The sequence below is a fragment of the Pongo pygmaeus genome, chromosome 21, assembly GCF_028885625.2.
Source record: "Pongo pygmaeus isolate AG05252 chromosome 21, NHGRI_mPonPyg2-v2.0_pri, whole genome shotgun sequence".
Lineage (NCBI taxonomy): Eukaryota > Metazoa > Chordata > Mammalia > Primates > Hominidae > Pongo > Pongo pygmaeus.
In genome coordinates, this window is record NC_072394.2 from 30,829,392 (window position 1) to 30,855,358 (window position 25,967).

Consider the following 25,967-nt stretch of genomic DNA (forward strand, 5'->3'; position numbering starts at 1 on the left):
GCCCGTCCGGATCACGTGGCGAGGCCGCCGCCGCGGCCATCACCACTGTGGGCAGCCTCACTTGGCCGCCGCCGCCGCGACCCCGGCCCGTACCTGGGCTTCGCGCCCGCCAAGTGGGCCCAGCCCTGGCTCCTGCGCCCTGTGGCGGCCACCTCCATCGCCTTGCTTTCCCTTCGGGCACTGGGGGTCGCTCAGGGCGGGACATGGGTGAACGGAAGTGGAAGCTGTGAGCGTCGCAGCCCGAGGCGCCGAGGCCTGAGGCGCCGTCGGGGCCACCGCGACGCTCGCATGGAGAGCGCTGGGCGCTGGGCTGTGCACCGACGGCTAACCGGGACCCACGGTCTCTGCGGGGCGGGAGCTTTGCAGAACCGACTGGCCGACTGGGGCGCGGGAACATGAGGCTTGGCCAGGAGCCCGCTGCGGGCCAGGCGCGCGGTGCGCAGGCATACCCGGGTCGCGGGTGAACACCGCGGATCCCCGGGACTTGGTAATTGGCGCGAGCGGGTGCGCGCATGCGCGGGACGGCGGCGGGCACGTGGTGAGGCGCAGGGTGGCGCCGCGCGGGAAGCTCCCCAGTGCCCTGGAGGCCTGCTGACTGGACGACCCCATGCCTCTGGTACCAAGTGTGACCAAGGCTGGCGCCACCATGGCTCTGCCGCCATCACCTCCTCCCTTTAGCATTGAGCAGCCCCGGAGGGGCTAGCCCTGAGGCTGACCTGCCCTGAGTCCCCACCATCGCGCTGCTTAGTGGCCTCTCCCTGCAGCCTGTCGTTGCTGGTGGCGGCATGGTCTTCTGTCTGTCGAGCGAGGAGCCGCGCCGCCCGCTGCGAAGCGACATGGTCCACTTCCAGGCCTCGGAAGTCCAGCAGCTGCTACACAACAAGTTCGTGGTCATCTTGGGGGACTCCAGTGAGTGCCTCTTCTAGGGTGACGCTTCCAGTCCCACACCTTGCAGCCCGTTCAGTGTGTCTGGACCATTTGTTTCCATCTCACGTCTCTTGTCTGTCTTCTGGTCTGTTCTCGTCCAGTAGGTTTTCTCTTTTTATGTCCCACACATCTTCCACGGGTGTCCTGACAAGTGTAATAACCTGTGCACTTTTTAGCCCATCCTTGCTCAGCATTTCTCGTCCTGACAGCTCCCCATAATTTCCATCACGAAAGCGTTGCATTGTGTAGTGTGTCTCCTGGGTGACTTGGCCGACTTAATTTCTGCCAGGTGATCTTGGGTCACTGTATACTGCTGGCCGGGAGGCACACAGAACAGAGGCAATGCCAGGACTTTTTAACTTCATCTTTTCTTCTGCGTCTAAGTCAACCACAGAGCTGGTGTCGGGCACCTCAGCCCTGGGAAAATGGGGTCCTGAACTTGGAAGGAGCTGGGGCAGGCTGAGGTCTGGGATCTCTGTCTCCTCCCAGTTCAGAGGGCTGTGTACAAGGACCTGGTGCTCTTGCTCCAGAAAGACTCACTGCTCACAGCTGCCCAGCTGAAAGCCAAGGTGAGGGAAGCTTGGTGGCCATGTCAGTGGTGGGTGGGCACAGACCCTGGCCTGGCAGGGTTCTCCTCCCTGGCATGGGTCTGACCAGTAGGGTGGGGGGGGTGGGTAGGGGGAGCTGAGCTTTGAACAGGACCAGCTGGTGGCTGGGGGCCAGCTGGGCGAGCTGCACAACGGGACACAGTACCGTGAGGTCCGCCAGTTCTGCTCGGGCTCTGGCCACCACCTTGTGCGCTTCTACTTCCTCACTCGTGTTTACTCCGAGTACCTTGAGGATGTTCTGGAAGAGCTGACATATGGACCTGCCCCGGACCTGGTGATCATCAACTCCTGCCTCTGGGATCTCTCCAGGTTGGGGCGAGGGAAAGGGAAATACCGGTTGGGGCTGGAAGTATGGCTGAGGCAGTCCACCTTTGTGCTTTTGCCCACCCTGTGTGTTACCCAACAGATATGGTCGCTGCTCAATGGAGAGCTACCGGGAGAACCTGGAGCGGGTGTTTGTGCGCATGGACCAAGTATTGCCAGACTCCTGCCTGCTGGTGTGGAACATGGCGATGCCCCTCGGGGAGCGTATCACTGGGGGTTTCCTCCTGCCAGAGGCAAGTGACTGAGGCCCATCAGGACAAGAGATGGGACAGCAGACTGGTAGATAGGACACCCTGCTTTCCAACCCTGCTGCATTCTGTGGCTCTTAGAGGCTGCACTTTCTCACTCAGCTCCAGCCCCTGGCAGGCTCCCTGCGGCGGGATGTGGTTGAAGGGAACTTCTACAGTGCTACGCTGGCCGGGGACCACTGCTTCGATGTCCTAGACCTCCACTTTCACTTCCGGCATGCAGTACAGCACCGTCATCGGGATGGTGTCCACTGGGACCAACATGCGCACCGCCACCTCTCACACCTGCTTCTGAGCCATGTGGCTGACGCCTGGGGCGTGGAGCTGCCCAAGCGTGGCTATCCCCCTGGTGAGCCCTACCATGAGTGGGGGGTAGTGATGCACTGGGGCCCTCAGAGGACAGGGCTCAGAAACAGAATGGGACACAGCCACTCAAGGGAAGTAGAGGTCCCTTGAAGGACTCCTGTGGCTTCTGCATGCACCTTCCTCAACCCCTGAGGAGGGTTAGATCATCGGAGCAATATTCTTGTCCAAGTTCCAGTTTTCTACAGTCTGGCTGTGTAGTCATTTCTGTGTGCTTGAAGGAGCTTGTACAAGTATTGACCACATAAGACAGCATGTTGCAAGAGTCCTACCCAACAGATTAACAGGAAAGAAATGGGGCATGGGTGTGAGGAGTGGAAAGACAGGAAGGGCCATCCAGGCAGTGTGGCAGAAGCAAAGAAGCCCACAGCTTGGGGGTGGGGGTGCAGTCAACTGGCAGGGTGTGGAACAGGGATGTTGCATCGGGAAGGCCAGCCTTATGGACTTGGGCTCAATGGACAGTGTTCCATAGGCTTCTTAGTTCAGCCTCAGAGTCCCACTGTGACTGGTGCAGCTTGGTGTAGCTCTCCTCTGGCCCCGTCTCTGGGCCATTGGTGGAGGCTTCTGAGGGCCTCACTCCCCCTTGTTTTGAGGCACTGCTCCCCATCACATCTCAACTGTAACACTCTGCTGCAGAACCTCTGTTTCCATGTCAACGCCCTAGTCCCTGCATGCACACAAAGAGGGCACCGTGGCTGATTGTCTCCATGGCTGCTTCTCCCCTGCATCATGTCCTTAAAGGGCAAGTTTCCTGCTGCACTTGTTGACGACTCACCCCTTTCAGCCCCAGTGTCTAGCACAATTTCCCTGTACCCAGTATCAACAGAATTGTATTTGTTGAATGGGAGGCACAAGTCATGTTAGAAGGCCGATTATGGCGGCACAAGTGGATGTGGGGGCACAGAGAGTCCAGGAATATCGTAGAGACAGACCTGTAACACTTGGTAGCCAGGAGTTGGAGCATCAGGGAGGTGAATTCAGATTTTGGTTAAACATCCCCATTTTCTTGTTTAGATGTAATAATTGATCCCCAGCAAATGATGGGATGCTCTGAAGGTTGTAAGGCTAGTTTTGATGGCTTAGGCCTTTGAAATCCAATTTGGAGCTACAGAAGTTAGGGCCATGAAAAGGCAGAGTTGATTTGGGGTGGAAGGATGAGTTGGTGAGTTTGGTCACAGCAGATTTATTTGAGGTACTTTGGAAATACAGAGTAGATTTGCAGTCATTGGTACCCAGCAGAGAGATTAAAACTGAGGGCACAGTGGGAACTGTGAGGGAGACAGAAAGGTGCTCACGCTTTGGATTGGCAGGAAAGGGGGGCTATGGTGGAAACAAAAGGAGATGAGGGCAGGGGCACTTTTAGGAAGGATTGAGGCTACTGGCAGTGTCACGTGACTGTTGAGAAGAAGGGAATTTGTTAGCAGGTGGTTACATTTAGCAGGAAAAGTGTTGAGAGCATGGGTTTGGATTAAAGGAGGGAGTGAGCAATTGAGGAGGAAGTGGAAATTGGGCAAAACATTCCTTTTGGAAGTTTGGATGGTAAAAGGAAGTTGTTGGGGAAGGGAATAACAGGATCTTTATGTTTGGCTTATTTACTGGTCTATGGGGAGGAGGTGGGAGAGGAAAAAGCTAGATACAAGACCTGGGCAAACAAAGAAGGCTCTGGAGGGAAGTGTGAGGTTAGAACAAAGGTAGGTCTGAGAGGTAAGAGAGAAGGAACACACCTTGGGCTTGGCCTGAAATGAGAGGGAATGAGGAAAACTGGGTAGAGGGCAAGGGTGCTCCAGCCTGGTGGCTCTGCTCTCCAAGAGGAAAGAATAGAGCTTTAGAAGTGTGGACGGCCAGAGTTCAGGGCAGCCTGGCTCCCAAGCCTACCTAAAACAACCATCCCATTCCTAGACCCGTGGATTGAGGACTGGGCAGAGATGAATCATCCATTCCAGGGAAGCCATAGGCAGACCCCAGACTTCGGGGAGCACCTGGCCTTGCTCCCACCCCCACCTTCTTCTTTGCCTCCTCCCATGCCTTTTCCCTACCCGCTTCCTCAGCCCTCGCCACCTCCCCTCTTCCCACCCCTGCCCCAGGATACCCCTTTTTTCCCAGGCCAGCCTTTCCCACCCCATGAATTCTTCAACTATAATCCAGTGGAGGACTTCTCGATGCCATCCCACTTAGGTAGGTGCTTCTGCAGCTCCCCTACCCTCTTGTACCTCCCCCTACCCAGCCTCCTATGCCTAGGTAAGCTGAGAGGAGTTGGGTAGCTCCTTGTGCCCCTAGCACTGGGTTTGGTCACAGCAGTCCCTGAATCTTAAACATCATCTGTAGGTTCATTAATCAGCTCACTGGTTGTCACTGTTTCACTGTCTGAAGGTAGGGGAAGGGCTATCCCTTTTTTGTAGATAGGGAAGCAGAGAAGCTCACCTGGAGGACAAGAGTTGCTTGAAGGCAGAGCTGCACTCACTCTGGCCAGAAGCCCACTCTTGTAATGGCTGGTTCTTTTGTAGGATGTGGCCCTGGAGTGAACTTTGTGCCTGGCCCTCTGCCACCTCCAATCCCTGGCCCTAATCCCCATGGTCAGCACTGGGGCCCAGTGGTCCACCGGGGGATGCCACGCTATGTTCCTAACAGCCCCTACCATGTGCGGAGAATGGGGGGGCCCTGCAGGCAGCGGCTCAGACACTCAGAGAGACTGATCCACACGTACAAACTGGACAGACGGCCTCCTGCCCATTCGGCGACATGGCCTGGGTAGACTGGATCTTGGGCTGGGACTGGATGTGCCAATGGCCCTGCAGGGCCTGCCTGGCACCTCAGGTACTGGGCTAGGGTGTCTGCTATGCCTGGTATTGTTCTTGTCCATTGCTGTCACCAATAAAGGCATGGAAGAACAGAGTGACAAATTCCTGTGTGAAGTGGGTATCCCAAACCATGATCTTGAGAGTGGGGGAGGTTGCCTCTGGGCTTTGTCCAACATGGGGCCTTTGACCCCACACTATTTAGAAATCATTGAATGTGCCTTCCTGTCTCATACTTATTTCTACCCTCACCAGAACATGTGTATTTAACAGAGATCCTGGAGGGGTCCCCTATTGTCAGCACCTCGGGGAAGAATCAAGGGCTAAGTGGAAATTGTTAATATTTTGTATGGAATTTTGGATCTGGCTAGTTCTTACCTATACTTCCCGGTCTCATGCATTCATGTGTATATTCGTTATTCATCTCTCTCTAAAGATACGAAGACGCATAACCTTATCTTGCATAATTCTTGGCACATAGTGGACACACAGTAAGTGGTTGGAATGAAACTAGAAGCTCCCAAACCCAAGTGGGAGATGTATTCGAAACTTCTTTTTTTTTTTTTTTTGAGATGGAGTCTCACTCAGGCTGGAGTTCACTCACTGCAACCTCTGTCTCCCGGGTTCAAGCAGTTCTCCTGCCTCAGCCTCCCAAGTATCTGTGACTACAGGCGCACACCACCACACCTAGCTAATTTTTGTATTTTTAGTAGAGATGAGATTTCACCATGTTGGCCAGGATAAGCTCGATCTCTTGACCTCATGATCCGCCCACCTTGGTCTCCCAAAGCGCTGGGATTACAGGTATGAGCCACCGTGCCCGGCCTCTATTCAAAACTTCTAACTTGATTGATGAGATGTGCAATGGAAGGAAAGAGAACACAGACCAACCTCTTTGGTGCTGGTGGTGAGACAAAAAAGGAGCTGAGGGAGACAAAATCCAAGGTGGGTGCCAGGATAGGGGTGGTGGTAGAGACACTGTTTTAAGCTCCATGCAGAAGTTAAAAGCAGGGAGGTACAGGATTTCAGCTTTAACAGGTAGTCTTGATCCTAGGTTCATGACCCTACAAAGAACGTCAGTAGTGGAGTGTGAGCTAAAATGTGGGGTGGTGTGAGGGATGGAGCATGGCAGTGGACTGGTAAGTGATGTGAGGGCAGAAATATAAGGTAACATGAAGACCCCGTAAATAATTTTGAAGTAGAATGGATAGAAGAGAAGGATGCAGAATTCTTGTATTAACTTTCCATACTTATTAATGAAATTTTACCTTGTTAAAGGACATAACATCTCACACAAAAGGAGATGGAAATAGCAGACCAGAAAGGTGTTGATCCTTGCTAGCCATCTACTAGACTAAATGCAAATGAAGGGAAGCTAATGAATCAACACACTGGTGCTGGAAACTGACACAGACAATGTGACTTAATAAAACCCTTTAGAGGAACCAAATGAGACAGTGTACAAAAGCATCAGCACAGTTCCTGAAACTTTCAAGTTCAGCTTTCTCTGGTATGAACAAAAAGGAGAAGGGACATACAAAAATGAAAGAAAGCTTCTTGTTAGATAAGATTTTTAATCATTATTTGCAACATTTGATTTTTTAAATTTATTTTTTTACTTTTTTAAAAAATATAAAAACAAGGTCTTTATATGTTGCCCAGACTGGCCTTGAACTCCTAACCTCAAGCAATTCTCCCACCTTGACTTCCCAAAGTGCTGGGACACATGTGAGCCACTGTGCTCAGCCCCCAAATTGATTTTTTTCTTTTCTTTAACAAAAACCCATCCTCGGAGCAGCCGTCTTCAGCTGTATCCAGTTTGCCCAATCCCTTTTTCTCACTGCCTTTCCTTCTCAAAACGCTTTTTTCTCTCTTCAGACACCTTTGTGCCTCTGATTCTGGGGCTTCCTGGTATTGCTGGAGAAAACTGTACACCTGGATTGATTTGCAGGAAAAAGTAATTTGAGTGACGCAGCCTCAGTGTTTTCCATCCTGTTTTCCAGGAATCCTGTCACCTTCCCTACTGAGCCAAGCCAAGGCTTTTTCACTTGCTTCAAATCCCATCCCAGTTCTGGAGCTTTCACGCTAAGAAACCTGGAGACTCCTCAAATGTGCTCAATATCCCCTTCATTCTACTGCCATACATATATATATATATTTTATATATACATATAATGTATATTATATGTATATATAAAATATATACATATAAATATAATTTATAAATATAGAAATACATTATATACATTATGTTTATATAAATATAATATATAAAAATATATATACACACACACACACACACACACACGCATAGAGAGAGAGACAAGGTATCTATTGTCCAGGCTGGAGTGCAGTGGTGCCATCACAGCTCACTGCAACTTCCGCCTCCCGGCTCAAGTGATCTCCCACCTCAGCCTCCCAAATAGTTGGGACTACAGGCACACACCACCATGCCCAGCTTATTGATTGAATGATTGATTGGTAGAGATGGGGCTTCACCATGTTGCCCAGGCTGGTTACGAACTCCTGGGCTTAAGTGATCTGCCTGCCTCAGCCTCCGAAAGTGCTAGGATTATAGGTGTGAGCCACCATGCTTGGTCCTACCTCCGTATTTTTAATTTCCAACCCATTTTGCTATGTGGCTGGCATGGCCCATGGTGAGGTTTCATAACCTTTACTGCAATGTCCCAACACCTCTGTCCTTAAAACTTTGTTACATTGCTTTAAAATTTATGGAAATAGCTTAATCCTGTTAAACTTGAAATTTATCATAAGAATAGAATAAAGGGGCTGGGCGTGGTGGCTCATGCCCGTAATCCCAGCACTTTGGGAGGCCGAGGTGGGCAGATCATGAGGTCAGGAGTTCGAGACCATCCTGGCTAACACATGAAACCCCGTCTCTACTAAAAATACAAAAAATTAGCCGGGTGTGGTGGCGGGCTCCTGTAGTCCCAGCTATTCAGGAGGCTAAGGCAGGAGAATGGCGTGAACCCGGGAGGCGGAGCTTGCAGTGAGCCGAGAGCACGCTACTGCACTCCAGCCTGGGCAACAGAGTGAGACTCCGTCTCAAAAAAAAAAAAAAAAAGAAAAAAAAGAATAAAATAAAGGAGGTAAATGTTTCTCAGTTTGTTGTCATATAAGCATATGGTACAAAAAGCTTAAAAATTTGACTCCTCTATTGTAGATTTTATTCAGTCCCGACTGGGAAGCAAGAAACTTACAAATAACCTTATATGAGTCATCACTTACATGAGTCATCACTTACATTTAAATCATTTCCCTTTTTCTCCTTTTTTTTTTTTTGAGATGTGAAAATAATGGAAATCTTAAGTTGTCCTGGTATGTAGGCCCACTATTTGCTAGTTAAGAAAGAGTGAACTCAAACTTCATTGTCTCAAAAACCATTCATGTTTGACCATAGACAGATGATTTAAGAAGACAATCTTACATTGACTTCCTCTCATTCATGGAATTGGTTTTAAAGAATGGACTCTGTATCCATTCATTTGCCATACCAAGATATTCCTGAAAGGAGTAAAAGATGCATGAGCACTTCAGTTGTGATGTCAGCACTTATTTTCCAGGAAAAAAAAAAAATTCTCTTTAAGAAAAGTAAAACTTCAGCCAGGGACAGTGGCTCACACCTGTAATCTCAGCACTTTGGGAGGCCGAGGCAGGCAGATCACCCAAGGTCAGGAGTTCGCGACCAGCCCGACCAACATGGTGAAACCCCATCTCTACTAAAGATACAAAAATTAGCCGGGTATGATGGTGCATACCTGTAATCCCAAGCTACTGGGGAGGCTGAGGTAGAAGAACTGCTTGAGCCAGGAGGCAGAGGTTGCAGTGAGCCAATATCATGGTGCTACACTCCAGCCTGGGCAACAAGAGTGAAACTCTGTCTCAGAAAAAAAAAAAAAAAAAAAGGCCAGGCGTGGTGGTGCATGCCTGTAATCCCAGCTACTTGGAAGGCTGAGGTGGGGGAATCACATGAGCCCGGGAGGCAGAGGTTGCAGTGAGCTGAGACCACGCCACTGCACTGCACTCCAGCCTGGACAACAAGAGCGAAACTCCGTCTCAAAAGAAAACAAAACAAAACAAAACCAAGAACAACAAAAAAAATTAGCCAGGCGTGATGGCACATGTCTGTAATCGTAGCTACTCGGGGGGCTGAGGCAAGAGAACTGCTTGAATCTGGGAGAAAGAGGTTGCAGTGAGCCGAGATCATGCCACTGCACCCCAGCCTGGGCAACAGAGCAAGACTCCATCTCAAAAAAAAAGAAAAGTAAAACTTGACCAGGCGCAGTGGCTCACACCTGTAATCCCAGCACTTTGGGAGCCTGAGGCAGGTGGATCACTTGAGGTCAGGAGTTTGAGACCATCCTGGCCAACATGATGAAACCCTGTCTCTACTAAAAATACAAAAATTAGCCGGGTGTGGTGGCACACACCTGTAATCCCAGCTACTTGGGAGGCTGAGGCAGGAGAATCACTTGAGCCCGTATGACGGAGGCTGCAGTGAGCCAAGATCACGCCCCTGCACTCCAGTCTGGGTGATAAGAGTGAAACTCCATCTCAAAGTAATAATAAGAATAATAATAAAATTGGAAGTTTCCCAGCAAAAGTAGATAACTTGCCTTCTGTTGCATTATCCAGTTCCCTGCCTACGTTCTGTGTTCAGTACAGTATTGAAGTACATATAAACAGGTACATCAGTGAAAGATAAACTCTGATTGCAAGGAAATGAGCCTATTCTTTTCAAAAAAAAAAAAAAAAACTGCTTGGGCCAGGCACGGTGGCTCATGCCTGTAATCCCAGCACTTTGGGAGGCTGAGGCGGGCGGATCATGGGGTCAGGAGATCGAGACCATCCTGGTTAACGCAGTGAAACCCCGTCTCTAGTAAAAAATACAAAAAATTAGCCGAGTGTGGTGGTGGGCACCTGTAATAGTCCCAGCTACTCGGGAGGCTGAGGCAGAATGCGGTGAACCCAGGAGGCGGAGCTTGCAGTGAGCCAAGATCGCACCACTGCACTCCAGCCTGGGTGACAGAGCGAGACTCCTCTCAAAAAACAAAACAAAACAAAGCAAAACCTGCTCAGCCAGATGTGGTGGCTGACACCTGTAAACTCAGCGCTTTGGAAGGCTGAAGTGGGCGGATCACTTGAAGGCAGAAATTTGAGACCAGTCTGGGCAACAAAGTGATACCCTCTCCCCACCTTCGACTCTACAAAAAATAAAAAATTCTCTAGATGTAGTGGTGGATGCCTATAGTCCCAGCTACATGGGAGGCTGAAACAGGAGGATCACTTAGGAGGATCACTTGAGCCCAGAAGTTTGAGGCTGTGGTGACCCATGATTCCACCACTGCACTCCAGCCTGGGTGACAAAATGAGACCCTGTCTCTAAAAAACAAAACGAAAACCTTTTTTACTGAAGTGGGATTGACATGTAATAGACTTCACATACAAGTAGATATATATATATATACATCTATGAAATCATCACAATTAAGATAATGAAATTTATTCTTCTACCTCTTTATAATTCCTCCCTCTCATTCCTCCCCATAGCTTCCTCACATCCCCCTGCTCCTGTCCCCAAGCAATCATGGGTACTTATTGCTTTCTGTTACTATAGATCAGTTTGTATTTTCTAGAATTTTATATGGATGGAATCTTTCAATAGGTACTTTTTTCATTATTATTATTATTATTATTATTATTATTATTATTATTATTATTTTACTTAAAGTTCCAGGATACAAGTGCAGAACATACAGTCTTGTTACATAGGTATACGTGCACCATGGTGGTTTGCTATACCTATCAACTGGTCATCTAGGTATTGAGCCCTGCACGCATTAGCTATTTGTCCTAATGCTCTCCTTCCCCTCGCCACCCACCCCCTGACTGGCCCTGGTGTGTGTTGTTTGCCTCCTGGTGTCCATGTGTTCTCATTGTTCAACTCCTACTTATGGATACTCTTTTTTTTCATCTGGCATCTTTCACTCATCCTAATGAATGGGATTAATGGAACAATTGGAAATTCATCCATGTTGTATCAACAATTTATTCCTTTTTATAGCTGACTAGTATTCAGTTGTAATGATATACCAACATTTCTCCATTCACCTATTGATGGACATTTGAGTTATTTTCAGCTTTTGACTATTATAAGTAAAGCTTCTATGAACATTTATATACAAGTCTTTGTATGGACATATGTTTTCATTGTTACCTAAGAATGAAATGGCTAGATTATATGGTAGGTATATGTTTAACATTTTAAGAAACTGCCAAACAATTTTTCAAAGTGGTTGTACAATTTTAGATTCCCGCCAACAATGAGAGTTGCAATTCCTCCACATCCTTGCCAGCACTTGATATGATCAGTCTTTTTAATATTAGCCATTCCAATAGATGGGTAGTGGTATCTCCATTATGGTTTTAGTTCACATTTTTCTAGTGACCAATTATGTTGAACATCTTTTCATGTGCTTATTTTTCATCTATATATCTTCTTCTGTTAAGTATGTTTTCACATTTTTCTCTCTCTTTCCCTCTATCCTCCTTTTTACATATTGGACTTTGAGAGTTATTTATTCTGGATACAAGTATTTTATCAGATATTATCTGAAAATACTTTCTTCCAGTCTGTGGCTTGTCTTCTTTTTTTCTTAACAGTGTCTTTTCAAGAACAGAAGTTTTTAATTTTGATAAAGTACAGTTAATCAAGTTTTTCTTTTATGGATTGTGCTTTTGGTGTCATATCTAAGAAATCTTTTCCTAATCTAAGGTTACAACTATTTGTTTTCTGTGTTTTCTCTTAGAAGGGTTATAGTTTTTGTTTTTACATTTAGGTCTATGATCAAATTTGAGTTAATTTTTGTTTATGGTGTGAAGTATAAATTGAAATTCATTTTTATATGAATATGCAATGGTTCAGCACCATTGGTTGAAGACTTCTTTCTCCGCTAAATTACCTTTGCACTTGCATTGAGACTCCCTTGTTCATATATGTGTGGATCTAATTCTGGACTCTACTGTGTTCCACTGGTCTGTCTGTCTTTATACCAATATCACACTCTTTTGATTGTACCTTTATGAAATCTTGACATTGGGAAGTGTTAGTCCTTCAACTTGGTTCTTTTTTTTTTTTGAGACAGAGTTTTGCTCTTGTCTCCCAGGCTAGAGTGCAATGGTGCGATCTCGGCCCACTGCAACCTCTGCCTCCTGGGTTCAAGCGATTCTCCTGCCTCAGCCTCCCGAGTAGCTAGGATTACAGGCACACGCCACTACACCTAGCTAATTTTTGTATTTTTAGTAGAGACAGGGTTTCACCATGTTGGCCAGGCTGATCTTGGACTCCTGACCTCTTCCAAGGTGATGTGCCCACCTCAGCCTCCCAAAGTGCTAGGATTATAGGCGTGAGCCACTGTGCCCGGCCTCAACTTTGTTCTTTATCAAAGTTATTTTGGCTATTCTGGGTCCTTTACATTTCCATATGAGTTTTAAAATCAGCTTGTTAATTCCTATAAAAATGCTGCTGGGATTTTGATTGTGATTGTATTGAATATATAGATAAATTGGGGGAAATTGACATCTTAACAATATGTCTGACCCATATCTGACCCCATGCACAAAGTATATCTCTCCACTTATTTAGGTCTTTAATTTTTCTCAGAAGTATTTTGTAGTTTTCAGTGTACAGGTCTTTCACATATTTTGTCAGATTTACCCCTAAGTGCTTCATATTTTTCTATTCTTGGAAGTAGTCATTTTAAAATTTTTTCTATTCTGATTGTTCATTGCAAGTACAGAGAAATACAGTTGATTTTTGTATATTGACCTTATATCACAATCATGACCGTGTACACGTGTTAACTACCTTGTTAAATTCACTTCGTTCTAGTAACTTTTTTATAGATTTCTTTGGATTTTCTACATAGATGATTCTTTTGTCTACCAATAAAGACAGTTTTACTTACTGCTTTCCAATCTGTATGCCTTTTATTTATATTTCTTGTGTTATTGCAGTGGCTAGGACATTTAGTACAACATTGAATAGAAGTAGTGAGAGTGGACATTCTTGTTTCTGATCTTAGGTGGAAAGTATTCCGTTTTTCCACCATGAAGTAGCTGATACTACTACCATGATACTAGCTGCAAGTTTTTCATGGATGCCTTCTGTCAGGTTGAGAATATTCCCTTTTATTCCTAGTTTGCTGAGAGCTTTTATCAGGAATAGATGTTGTATTTTGTCAAATGCCTTTTCTGCATTTATTGAAATGATCATATGGGGTTTGTTTTTTTTTTTTTTTGATAGTTTGGTGGATTACATTAGTTGTGTTTTGGATGTTAAACCAAACTTGCATTCCTGGTTTTTAAAAGGAAAGAGGTTGTGCAGTTTGAAGATGATATAGTATTTCCTCTTCCTGTAAGAAATCACCCAAGCAAGTGAAAATGAGAAACAGAAATGCAAATATCATGTCTGATGAGACCTTGGAGAGCAGAAACTCCAAACAAATTAGGTGGACAGGTTGCAAAAAAGCAGTGGAAATTGATATAAATTGATATAACAACTTTGGAGATGATTGGACAACATTTACTAAAGTTGAACATTTGCATACTTTATGACCCAACAATTCTGGTGCAAAAGAAATGAGTGACTCTGTCCACTGAAAGACTTAAAAATATTCGTAGATGTTTTATTGATAGCCAAAACCTGGAAACAACCCAAATGTTCGTCAACAAGAGAACGGATAAATTATTGTATTTTCGTAAAATGGAATAGTACACACTAATAAAAAAAAAAGAAAAAAAGAACTAACTGGCCAGCCACCATGGCTCACACCTGTAACCCAAGCACTTTGGGAAGCCGAGGCAGATGGATTGCTTGAGTCCAGGGGTTTGAGACCAGCCTGGGCAACATGGCAAAGCTCTGTCTCTACAATAACAACAAAAAAAAATACAAAAAGTTAGCTGGGCATGGTGATGGGTGCCTGTAGTCCCAGCTACTTGGGAGACTGAGGCTGGAGAATCGCTTGAATTCAGGAGGCAGAGGTTGCAGCGACCTGAGATCATGCCACTGCACTCCAGCCTGGGCGACAGAGAGAGACTCCATCTCAAACAAAACAAAACAACCATAAAACCAGTTTAATAAAAGAAACAAAAATGTAATTCACTGAATAAACAGAATACAGTAGAATAGTTCTCATAATAGATATAGAAAAAGCAATTTTATAATTCAACATCCATTCTTGACCAAAATTGTTAGTAAACTAGGTCTTGAAAGGAATTTCTTTAACTGAATAAAAGTTAACTACCAGAAGTCTACAACAATGTACATAATTCTTAATGGTGGAAACTTAGAAGCAAGCAGTTCATTTTAAATCAATATCAAGTCAAAGATATCTGTGAACAGCAGTTCAATTTGCCATTGTCCGGGAATCCCAGCTTGCACAGTAAGATGAGGGGCACACAGGAAGAGGCCCTAACCTGATAACATCTGTCTTTTAGATTGATGTGGTCTGTCGGTTTAGAGAGGTTCATAACTTTCATACATGTTACAAATATTTTGCAAGGATACAATATCACATATTAATTTTAAAAACTGGTATTTTGGGGGTAAGACATTTGAAGATGCAACCTGGAAAATATGATAGAACCAACAGATGTTAAATCAAGTTCTTTTAAGATGGAAAATATTTTCAAGGTAGGGAATTGTCACTGCACAGTAACCCCAAGTCTTTCAGCAAGCCCCAAAACCTGTGAAATTAACCAGTGTTCACAGCTGTGCTTGCTTTAAAAAATGGAGGCTGGAAGCCAGTAACCACAAACAAGCCACAAGATGAGAATGAAGCTCAGCAGTGCTACCCTGACCTGAATCCTCACCTCATTACCACATTGAAATCTCCGCCTGGGGTGTTGGGGGATTGGGGGCGGAGATGCACTTTGCCGGGGCACATACAGTGCTGGAGTGAAGGAGAGACTGCACACACTCCAGTTCTCCCTGGAAAGCCCCATCTTTCCAGGAATCACCGCCCCCAGTCTCTGCCTACTGCCCTAAGACATCTTACACATCCCCCTTCGCCCTACTCCCACCCCCCGCTCCAAGAAGGTGCTTTGAGCACAGGCTCCCCTTCTCCATTCCTTGATCAATGATAACGTTTCTGCTCTGCTTAACCGAACCTGGTCTCAATCTATTGGCATGAACGGCACCAAGCAGGGAAGAAACCCCACTGGGATCAAAGACCCCCTTGAGGGTCGGTAACAGAATCAGTACAAAGGATGCAAGTATGAGCTCCAGAATATAGATGAAAATGCTCAGCAGAAGAAAACAAAAACAAACAAACAAAAAAACTTGTCCAAAGGTGGCTGCATCCAGACCCTGTCAGATACTCACAAATGACAGCTCTTTACCTCAGGGGCATTGGATAATATCAGGCTCAGGCTGTTCCAGGAGTCGGAGTCCCAGCTCAGTCGGCTATATCGGGCTGTTCCTTCTCCAGGGTTCTCAGGAACTCTGCCGTCGATGCCTCGGGGTCTCTAGTGAGGGGAAGTGGCGGCACGCCAGCGATTTGGGGCAAGGGGTGAGAGTCAACGAACCGCCACTGTGATGACAGTGGCCTTGAGATCCCTCTCCTTACCCTCCCGCCCCTCCCCGAGTGCTGGTGTCTTAGCCTGTGGGACACCCCTCCCCCCGCTCCCTCCTCCCACCCCAGCCAAGCCGGCCCCTTCGTTGCCAGAGCCAGAGGGCTCTCCTTTCGCGCCGTCGGTCTCCAGTCCGCGTGCGGCGAGTCCGGGGACATCGACGCTTCAGGGCAGCCAGCACATTCCCCGTGTGGATGCCCACGGCCTCCCAACAGGGCCGGGCTTGGGATTTCCCTCCCAGCTTCAGACCCTGGCCTGCCCCCCTCCGCCCGAGGGTCATCGCTCCGGCCTCGACGCCCTCCAGCTGTCGCCCTCGCCCCGCTCCGCGCGCCTGGGCCTGGGGGAGAGCAGTGCCCTCGGCGCTCCGCAGCCGGCGGCCGGCCTCCGGTGTCCTCGCAGGGTTCCCACAGCAGGGGATCCCCCACCACGCCTTCCCCCGCCTCAGAGTAGCTGCTGTCTGACCAGGCGCTCCTGTCGCCTCAATGCGTCCCACCCGACGTGGCCCCTTCCCTCCCGACGCGTCTGTGACCACTGCTTCAATGACCTTGTCCCTGCCCCCGCCTTGGTCTAGCGCGGGCTGCACAGGCGTCCTCCCCCTCCCTGACGACCCTGTCACCTCCCTCGTTCCTTGTGGCCGGCTGCCCCTCCCCCCACCCCCAGCCTCACTCAGCCTCTCCTAGCCTCCCCCTTTCTCTGCACCCACGAGTCTAAAGGATAGCGCCCCCCTCGCGGTTTCCCGCAGCTGGCCCTTGGAGGTTCCTGGGTGTCGCACGGCTTCCTCCTTTCGGGGACCCCTCTCCTTTCCTGAGTGGCCACTGACGCTCCATCTCTTGAAGGGGTACTTCTCAGCAGCTTGCGCCCCCTGACGCCGCCTTCCCTGTTCCTAGGGGCGGAGGGAAGCCCTACCCCAAGTATCCCCCAGCACATGTGTGCACCGCTGTAGATCCCCTCTCTCCTTAGATGCAAGGTCCCTCTCGCTGACACCGCCTCCGCTCCGGTTCCTTATGCTCTCCTTGACTTTATTTTTCCGGCCAGGCCGGAAGTTGTTGCTGGATCCCCGGCCCACAGTCCAATCCCATGAGAGCAACCTGCGGGGTGCGGTGGGGGAGGGCCGGCAAAGACATCCACCCAGCAGCCCAGGTCACACACAGGCCGATAGGAAGGCTCGCCCTTCTTGGCCCAAACCGAATGGCTTAGAACTCCATCATTTCACCATGCCCGTTCTCCCCAGGCTTGCATTTTTAAGCCTTTTAACTCTAAATGGACGACTTTTTCTACTTTTAAAGGAATTTCAGGAATTACATTGATAGTATCACGTTTCGCCTCTGCAAGCTCTCTAGCTTTATTGCCTGTTATCTCTATACCCTACTCCCACTTGCCTGCCCCTAGAGTTGTCCATTCCATTCTGTTTATCTTTCGTTTTTATGTGTTCTTGCCAAAAAGTGTCTTGTTTTGCTGACATGCTTTTAAATTTGTGTAAGAGGAATTATATTCTCATTCCATTTCTTTTTCAATGCTAAGATTTTAAGATTGGTTCATGTACCTTCTGCCCCTTCTAATTACTGCCCCTTGGGCCCATCTGCCTTGTTTTACCCTTCCCTTTACCTATCCTGCTCCCACTAGTAACAGTGCAATAGGCATTCTCATAATACCCCCTTATGCTTCGCTTCTCAAACAGGGTGCAATGTATCACCTGGGAATCTTGTTAAAATGCAGTCTCTTGGCCAGGCACAGTGGCTTATGCCTATAATCCCAGCACTTTGGGAGGCTGTGGTGGGCAGATCACCTGAGGTCAGGGATTCAAGACCAGCCTGGCCAACATGGTGAAACCCCGTCTCTACTAAAAATACAAAAATTAGTCGGACTTGGTGGCAGGTGCCTGTAATCCCAGCTACTCAGGAGGCTGAGGCAGGAGAATTGCTTGAACCTGGGAGGTGGAGCACAGTGAGCCGAGATTGCACCACTGCACTCCAGCCTGGACAACAGAGCAAGACTCTGTCTCAAAAAAAAAAAAAAAAAAAAAAAAAATGCAGGCTCTGATTCAGCCGGTCTGGAGCAGGGCCTGAGACTGTATTTCCAACCGCTTCCAGGTGATACCTATGTTGCTGATTCTGGGACTACATTTTGAGGAGCAAGGCCCTTACGGACCTCTGTGAAAATTCATTCTGGGGTTCTGGGTCCTAGGGTATATGTAGATCTAATTTGATGAGTATTGCCCATCTGCTCTCTAGTCTGGCTGCACCTCCTTACCCCATACCAGCTGGGCAGGAGGGTAAAAGGTGTATAGTCTGTGGGGAAAGGAAGAAGGTCTTCTCCTTGCTGCTGCCCACATCCCATCCACTAGTGCATCTGGTCAGGGCCCCAAACTCCTCTCTCCCTTCATTGGAATGGACCCAAGGCTCCAGAGCAACGTCCCTGGCTAGCAATGCATGGCCAAGTCAGTGATGGATCTAGGCCGGGCAGCCTGGTCTCTGCCTTCACCACATGGGATCCTGAATCCTCAGCCCACCAGACATCTAGATTGGTTTGACTCATGACCTCCCTAGGCCTGGGCTTTAGCTCTGATAGGAGCTCTTGAGAAGCCTTGGGGTCTTCAGTTAGCTAGGTTGTTTGTGTTTCCTTTGCCCCCTTCACCTTCCCTTGAGTAGCCTGGTAGGACTCAGATGGCCTGGCCTTGCCACTGGCAAATGGCTATCCTGGGCCTGACTTCTCATCTCTAAAATGGGATGGTCACAGCATAGCTATAATTTGTGGTGCTAGGAGCGGTCCCAGGTCCTTCACTCACATGCCAGAGCCCTAAGACAGGGGTTCTTGCCTTAGTTTTACCCATGAGGAAAGTGAAGTTGAGGAAGGTTTAGCAATTTCCACTAAGGGCATGGAGCTAGTAAGTGAGAGTACTGAGATTCAAGCCCAGCCTCAGCTCATACACCAAAACCCATCTAACCATGAGACCATGTCAGCCCCATGTCCTACCTTGCTCTCACTACCAGGCCATAATGCAGGGAGAAATAGAAAGAAACAGAAAGGAAGGACTGGACCTTGGGTTTTGGCACTGATGCTGAAGGCATCTAATCAGTGGCATGGAGGATTGCAAAACTCTAAGGCAAAAATGAACCAGGGTTCTAGGGGTTAGCCCCAAGGCCCTGAGTATTTATGGGGCAAAAGAGGGGGACCTTGGGTCTGGGGCTTCAAGAGCAAGGAGTTTAGGGTTATATATAAGGCAGGGATCAGAACTGGGCAGGAGTTGGGGATGGCCAGGGATTGGGTGGGGGTCAGGTGTGGATAAAATTATCTGTCATGTACCTTACTTGGTAATAAGCGATCACTCAATGTTTTGTTGGAGGGGCCAGCGAGTGAACGAATGGCCAGCATTCAGGGCATCAAAGGATTGCCCTTTCCAAAGCCCTTCTGGTGCCTGAGCGGCTTGCTCGGTCAGTTTTGGAAACCCTGGGGCTGTGCTTTCCCCACTCACACAGCTGTGCAAGCATCTCCTGGCACCCAGCCCCAGGCCCAAGCATTTCACAATAAAAATAGTTCAACATCTGCACATTTTGAGATTTCATGGCACATGACCTTTTACATCTTGTCCACACTTAACCAACCTCTTGTTTACCATTTTAGGGCCAAAATTCTATCCAGGACAGAGAGTTGATCTGAAAGCCCAGAGAAGCTTCCTGTTCCTTCAACAGTCTTTGGGGTCAAAAGAGCTTAGGCGCCTACAGAATGTTCTTAGAGCTCAAAGCAACATCTTACAGGTTTTTGGCTTCTACAAAATGCTTCACAAATAGATATTGTCTTTGACTCACAACAACCCCATGACAGAAGTGGCCCACGTAACACTGAGGCTCAAATGAATTAATTGGCCAAGGCCACACATTGTGTAAGTGGGTGAAATGGGACTTCTTGATCATTTTTTCCATAACAGACCTTGGGATTCTTAGAGAGTGAGTAGGTGCTGTCTGACCCCAGTTGGCCCATTTCTCAGACTTGGGGATGCGGACTGAGGCAGGAAGTAGGAAGTCTAGGGAGGAGGATGCGTGCGGTGCAAGATTTGGAGAGCGAGTGAGTTGAGGTCTCCTGGGGCTTCTGGCCAGCCTTCTCCCTGATAGATTTTTGTCACTGCGACCCTCTCTAGAGTCTGTGGTTCTCCTGGAAGTGGAAAGAGGGGATTGGTGGGAGGAATGGCAAGGCCAGTGGTACCCAGGTAGAAGTTCTCAGTGAGTCTGAAGCTGAGACAGCTGAGTGGCTATGAGAAAAAGATGCTGTCAGTTGCCAAGGGGGCCTCACGGGTATCATCACATCCATATGGGCGCTATCAGTGGCTTGGTCAAGCTCTGCCCCTGGCTAAGCAATTTTCACCAATGGCTAAGCCATCTGTCTTGCCCCCTCTTCTCAAAGCCCCCAGGCCCTCACACCAGGAACCTGCAGCATTGACTTGAGGAAGGAGTCCGGGGTCAGCCCAGTCTACCTGTTAGGGACTGGGGGTCTGGGGCCTGCCAAGGCAGGGGGCCCTGATCCCATTGCCCTCCCTCTCCCCGTGGGGTCTCAAGGCCCTAGGCCAGGGCTCAACAGACACAAGCAGTGGGATGGGGTTGCCCTTCTATTGATCCAAATCCTGAGTGTAGCCTGGGTGAGTCATGGAGGTGAGGAGGCCCACGAGGCTCAGCAGTGTGGAGAAGAGCAGCAGGAAGGAGGCCGTGAAGAGGAGGGCAGGCAGAGCACTGAGCACCAGCAGCACGAGAGCCGGTAGCAGGTGGCGCCACACCGCAGCCACGACGGGCCACAAGGAGCTCAGCAGGTAGGAGCCAGTGGTGAAGAGTGCATGGCACAACATCAATGCCAGCAGCAGGTAGAGTATCCCCTCCAGACCCCACAGCAGGCGCTGCAGCGGTTGCCGCCAGTTCGAGGTGCTCCACCACTGGATCCAGCTTGGGGGCACGTGGCTCACCCACCAGCGCACCCAGCCGTGCCTTGTGACCCAGGCTGACCAGGGCACTGCCTGCTGTGGCCCCTCGCCAGCCCCGATGGTATCTGTCTCCACTCGCGGCTGCTGCATCATGTCTGGTGCACCTGGGGAGAGGGCCAGGGCCTTGGAGATGCGTGGGACCTCGGGGGGGGCAGAGACGGGGTGCAGGGGTCAGGAGGGCACCAGTGTGGGTGGGATGGGGCTACAGAATTAGGGTCTGGGACTTACCTCTGGGCAGTTACCTAAGTCATGTTGCTTCCTGCAGCGCCCAGGACGGCCTGGCAGGCAGATCCAAGTCCCCACTCTCATCTACCCCCACCCTCCCCAGAGGAGCCCCTTTGTGACCCGGGCTGGGGTGGGGTCCAGCCAAGAGAGGAGTCACTGTAGGATGTGAGGCCCACCCAAGTCCCTCTGCAGGGACCCTCCTGCAGAAGGACCCTCCAGGGTCCCTGCAGAAGGACCCTCCAGGCTGGCAGGGGAGCCTCGGAGCCCCACAGATGTAGTTTCTCATGCTTTCTCATGGGAAGCCCTCCCTGGATCCCTGTCCCTTCCCTGCTTTCCCTGCTGGCTGATATCCACCCCTTTCCAAACTGCTGTCTCGCAAGTCTTTCTGTCTGGACCTTCATTCTCTAGAGCCACAGAGGAGGCCAGAGTGGCTGCCCCCAACCCACAGGCTCTGAGATGGCTGCCACATTCTTCCTCGGGCTCCTGGCTAGTATCCTACCTTCTCTTGCTGCCCCAAGACTCAGATCCAGGTATCTGATACCTATATTATGGGACTGAAGGTCCTGTGAGGTTCAGGTTGGGAAGAAAGGGGGATCATCCCACCTGCCCAGCCAGCAAAGAGAAAAGGGGGCCTGAGGAAGCAGGGTGGCCATTGTATATTTGAAGGACACTGAGTTGTGGGGAGGGGCTCTCAGGCCCAAGGATGGAGGCAGAAAGCCAGGCCAAGCAGGGTCCAGGGCATGCCACAGGCTGTCAGGAGCGGGCCCAGCCCCATGAGCAGCAGCAGCAGCGCGTCCTGGAGGCTAAGTTGTCCTGAGACTGTACCCATTTGCAGGAGTAGAGCCTCCTGCTGTCCAGGACCCTCACCGGCCCCCTGACTCTGGCCCCTGGTGAGAAGTTTGCGCTGTGGCAGAGTGCGACCTGCGGGCCTGTGGAGAGAGAGGGTGGCGACTGGGCTTAGGGAAGTTGTCCACTGGCCTGCCCGCCTACAATGCCCACCCGCCAGGCTGCTGCCCACTTACCTATGGAGCAGGTCAAAGGCGAGGAAGCTGACCAGAAGCAGCAGCAGGGCTGGGCCAGTCGTGGAAAAGACTGCCCGGATTGTCAGTCCTAGTGCCCCCAGCCATAGGACACTGTCCAGGAGCTGGGCCCAGCTAGGGCCCCAGGGGGATACATGTGGACGCACTGGACTACCTGACCCCTCTCCAGCACCCAGGCCCCTTGGAGGAACTGGGAACGGATCCTCAAGGGCTTCGGTTCTGGGTAAGCAGAGCCGGGACATGGAGGGAGGTGGAGGTGACAGGAAGACCTAGCGCTGAAAAGGATTATAAGGGTGAGAGTGGGGGAAGGGGTAGGGCCCTGGCAGACACAACAGTGAGCTCAGAGTGGGGAATTAGGCTCCTGCAGAGTCTCCCCCTCCCCCATACCCACCCACCAAACCCTCCTCCTCTCCTCCCACTTTGGTCAGCATTCTGGGAATGGGCACCTGGGGCATTGTGACCTGTTGCCAGGTGGGGCCGTGGGGTAGGGAGGGGGCTGCTGCTGCTGCTGCTCTGGCCTCATAAGCAGCTGGTGGCCTAGGTGGTGCTTAGCTGGGAAGTCAGGGATTTCTGAGAACTAAGACTCATCCTCTTGCCTTTGCTGATTCTCTTCCCTAGGGCCCTCCCTTGGGGATCTGAGTTGTCAGGAAGGCATTCTAACCCCATTACTACTTGGGCATCTGTCCAAGGGAGAGAGGTCTGCTTTCTTCTTCCTGTGAGTTTGCAGAGCTGCAGGTCCAGGGCCAAGTAATTCAATATCTCTGTCCCCAGCTGTCTTCCCTGTGGGTCCTTCTGGGGGATTTTTCAGGCTTGAAGTTCCAGATTGCAGAGATGGGCTCTGCCAGGAGACTGCCTGAGGCTTCTGGGGCTGGGCTTCCGCATAACCTGCTAAATGGGGGTGAGAGAGGAGGGGGCTGTTCAGGTATTCTAAGCACTATAGTTTATAGGGGGTATTATGCATACTGGGGTTCCAGTAATGAGGTAGAGGACATGAACTTAAGAGGACTGTGACCTAGTAACCCCCATATGAGAGGTTAAGGTTACAGTCTAAGAATGGAGTTAAGGAAAATGAACATATAATGAAGGGGTTAGTCACTTGGATTATCAGTGTATCAGATTACACTGATAATCTATAAATGGGTGTTGGCCATAGGGGTCCAGCACATCTCAGTTTAGTGACTTGAGAGGCAAGAGCGGAAATGTGTCATAATTAAGAGAACTTAATCTTTGCCCACATATCATACTTTGAAGGAAAACTGGTAGGGGTGGCAAAAGGGGAGACAGTGGCCATACAGCCCCTAGGAGAGGAGGAGACAGAACAAGAATCAGGCTGCATATCCACCTCCAGCAGGCCTTGCCCAGAGACGAGGGTCACCAGTCCTAACGACCATGCACTGATTGCCCTTGCTCTGGCTGTTCTTGCTTATCCAGCAGCTGGGTTTTAGGAGTAGATTTGTCCATAATGGGATAGGGTATAACAGAAGATCCCAGAATTTTTTTTTTTGGCATTAAGTTCCAATTGTGTTTGTAAAGGAGCATTAAGGTTTAAGATTGCCAATTCCCTGAGCCTGATCAACCCTGGATGCATCCACACAATTGCATTCCAGGACATACAGTCCTGATGAGTCCACCAAGATGAGGCTACTCCATATTGCAGGGCATGGGGGGATCGGACAGACTAAAGCTCCTTAAAGATTTACTATGCACCAGGTGCTCTGTATGCATGTATAGGAGAGTTCTGTCTGTGATTTTCTCAGAGTTTATTTTTTATTCAACAATCATTTATTTAAGTGCTTCCTATGTGCCAGGCACTGCGCCAGATGGTGAGTGTATTAGGCCATTCTTGCGTTGCTATGAAGAAATACCTGAGACTGGGTAATTTATAAGAAAAGAGGCTTAATTGGCTTGCAGTTTTGCAGGCTGTACAGGAAGTAGAGTACCAGCATCTGCTTTTGGGGAGGCCTCAGGAAACTTCCAATCATGGCAGAAGGCAAAGGGTGAGGAGCAAGGGAGAGAGTGGTGGTTGGGGGAGTTGCCACACACTTAAACAACCAGATCTTGAGAGAACTCACTCACTATTTCAAGGACAGCACCAAGCCATGAAGTATCCACCCCCATGACCCAAACACCTCCCATCAGGCCCTACCTCCAACATTGGGATTTGAGATTTCAACATGAGATTTGGACAAATATTCAGACTATATCAATGGGTCATAATTTCTATAAGTAGAGCCTGAGATGGGGATACTTGTACACATGGTTTATTGAGGGAGTGCTCTGAGGAGGAAAACTTTTTTTTTTTTTTTTTTGAGACAGAGTTTCACTCTTGTTGCCCAGGCTGGAGTGCAATGGCGCCATCTCGGCTCACTGCAACCTCCACCTCCCGGGTTTAAGCGATTCTCCGGCTTCAGCCTCCCAAGTAACTGGGATTACAGGCGCCCACCACCACACCTGGCTAATTTTTGTATTTTTAGTAGAGACAGGGTTTCACCATGTCAGCCGGGCTGGTCTCAAACTCCTGACCTCAGGTGATCTGCCCGCCTCGGCCTCCCAAAGTACTGGGATTACAGGCGTGAGCTACCCTGCCTGACCAGAAGGGGAAGATTTTTAAAAATCAAGAGACTCTTCAGAATTGAAGGACATAATTCTCTAGACCACAAGTTTCCACCAATTCACAGCCCAACACATGAAAAAGGGCTAGGTAACATCAAGGCATATAATGAAATTCACATTAGCAGGGATAAAAAGACACTCCTAAGAGCTTTCACCAAATAAAAACATCACATACATTGGATCTGAAGCAAGAGTGGTATCATACTTCTAAACACCAATACTGGTAGCTAGAAGACAATAAATGCCCTCAAAATGATTTCCAATATAGAAATTTATATGTCTAAATGATTATTAATTGGGAGGGTAGAATAATGACATTTCAATCATACAAGGTCTCAAAAATTTGACCTTGCATATACCCTTTCTTAGAAAGCTACTGGAGGATGTGCTTTGGCAAAACAAGGAATTAAACTAAGAAAGAGAGCAATATGGCATTCAATAAATGAGATTAAACACAGAAAAGGGACGATGAGAAAGGCCTGGGATGTCAACTATACCCCCTGGGTAAAGAAAGTAACCAACCCAGCCTGAAACCAGAAGATGTTCTCCAGGAGCGATGTCTCCAGAGGAAAATGAAATCAACTGATTATTAGCTATGTTTGGCTATACTGAGTAAATGTTCAGTTATATTGGAAGCTTTGGGATTGAATTAATGATTGATGCCTAGAAAACTAAGCAAATGATAAAAACAAAGTAATTACTAACTCCAGGTAGCACAAAAGTTAAACATAATATTTACATAGTCATAACAAAAGCACTGAATATTGATTCCAAATGGCAATTTAGCTTTACTGAAAATGGAAGGAGGGAGTATATGTTTGTGTATCTGGATGTGTGTATTGAGGGGAGGGTGGTAGAAAAACTAACTCCTTAATTTCACAGCAGAAATCCACAGATAACAACTACATATAGAAAAATCAAGAAATGCACAGCGACTCACACCTGTAATCCCAGAACTCTGGGAGGCTGAGGTGGGCAGATCACTTGAGGCCAGGAGCTCAAGACCAGCCTGGCCAACATGGTAAAAACCCATCTCTACTAAAAATACAAAAATTAACTGAGCATGGTGGCAGGCACCTGTAATCCCAGCTACTTGAGTGGCTGAGGCACAAGGATCGCTTGAACCTGGGAGGCAGAGGTTACAGTGAGCTGAGATCTTACCACTGCACTCCAGCCTGGACAACAGAGCAATAAATTGTCTTTAA

At 48.7% G+C, this 25,967-nt stretch overlaps 3 protein-coding genes across 9 annotated transcripts; 1 reads left to right on the top strand and 2 right to left on the bottom strand.

Moving 5' to 3' along the window:
- The first annotated feature begins 4 nt into the window (after window positions 1-4).
- Window positions 5-5,370, top strand: PCED1A (PC-esterase domain containing 1A). Of its 2 annotated transcripts, XM_054466634.2 has the most exons (8): window positions 5-487; window positions 765-909; window positions 1,417-1,496; window positions 1,606-1,844; window positions 1,942-2,092; window positions 2,210-2,456; window positions 4,370-4,645; window positions 4,975-5,370. In XM_054466634.2, exons 2-8 carry the CDS (start codon window positions 786-788, stop codon window positions 5,220-5,222), a joined length of 1,365 nt encoding a protein of 454 aa, XP_054322609.1. In that variant the 5' UTR covers window positions 5-487; window positions 765-785; the 3' UTR covers window positions 5,223-5,370. The 2 variants fall into 2 exon arrangements, with proteins under 2 accessions (XP_054322609.1, XP_063515613.1); XM_063659543.1 differs by lacking the exon at window positions 5-487 and having other exon boundaries at window positions 776-909; window positions 1,759-1,844.
- A 14,097-nt stretch (window positions 5,371-19,467) lies between these two features.
- On the bottom strand, window positions 19,468-21,248 carry TMEM239 (transmembrane protein 239). 6 transcript variants are annotated; one of them, XR_008496046.2, is made up of 3 exons: window positions 21,113-21,231; window positions 20,387-21,025; window positions 19,468-20,067 (listed from the first exon to the last, which is right to left on the bottom strand). XR_008496046.2 is itself a non-coding variant. In XM_063659544.1 (2 exons), the coding sequence occupies exon 2, from the start codon at window positions 20,975-20,977 to the stop codon at window positions 20,519-20,521; it is 459 nt and encodes a 152-aa protein (XP_063515614.1). In that variant the 5' UTR covers window positions 20,978-20,988; window positions 21,113-21,248; the 3' UTR covers window positions 19,468-20,518. The 6 variants fall into 6 exon arrangements, 5 of the variants coding, with proteins under 5 accessions (XP_063515614.1, XP_054322612.1, XP_054322613.1 ...); XM_063659544.1 differs by having other exon boundaries at window positions 19,468-20,988; window positions 21,113-21,248; XM_054466637.2 differs by having other exon boundaries at window positions 19,468-21,025; window positions 21,113-21,226.
- Window positions 21,249-21,746: 498 nt separating this feature from the next.
- On the bottom strand, window positions 21,747-22,608 carry C21H20orf141 (chromosome 21 C20orf141 homolog). The gene is made up of 2 exons (XM_054466640.1): window positions 22,132-22,608; window positions 21,747-22,038 (listed from the first exon to the last, which is right to left on the bottom strand). Exons 1-2 carry the CDS (start codon window positions 22,389-22,391, stop codon window positions 21,801-21,803), a joined length of 498 nt encoding a protein of 165 aa, XP_054322615.1. The 5' UTR covers window positions 22,392-22,608; the 3' UTR covers window positions 21,747-21,800.
- Window positions 22,609-25,967: the final 3,359 nt, after the last annotated feature.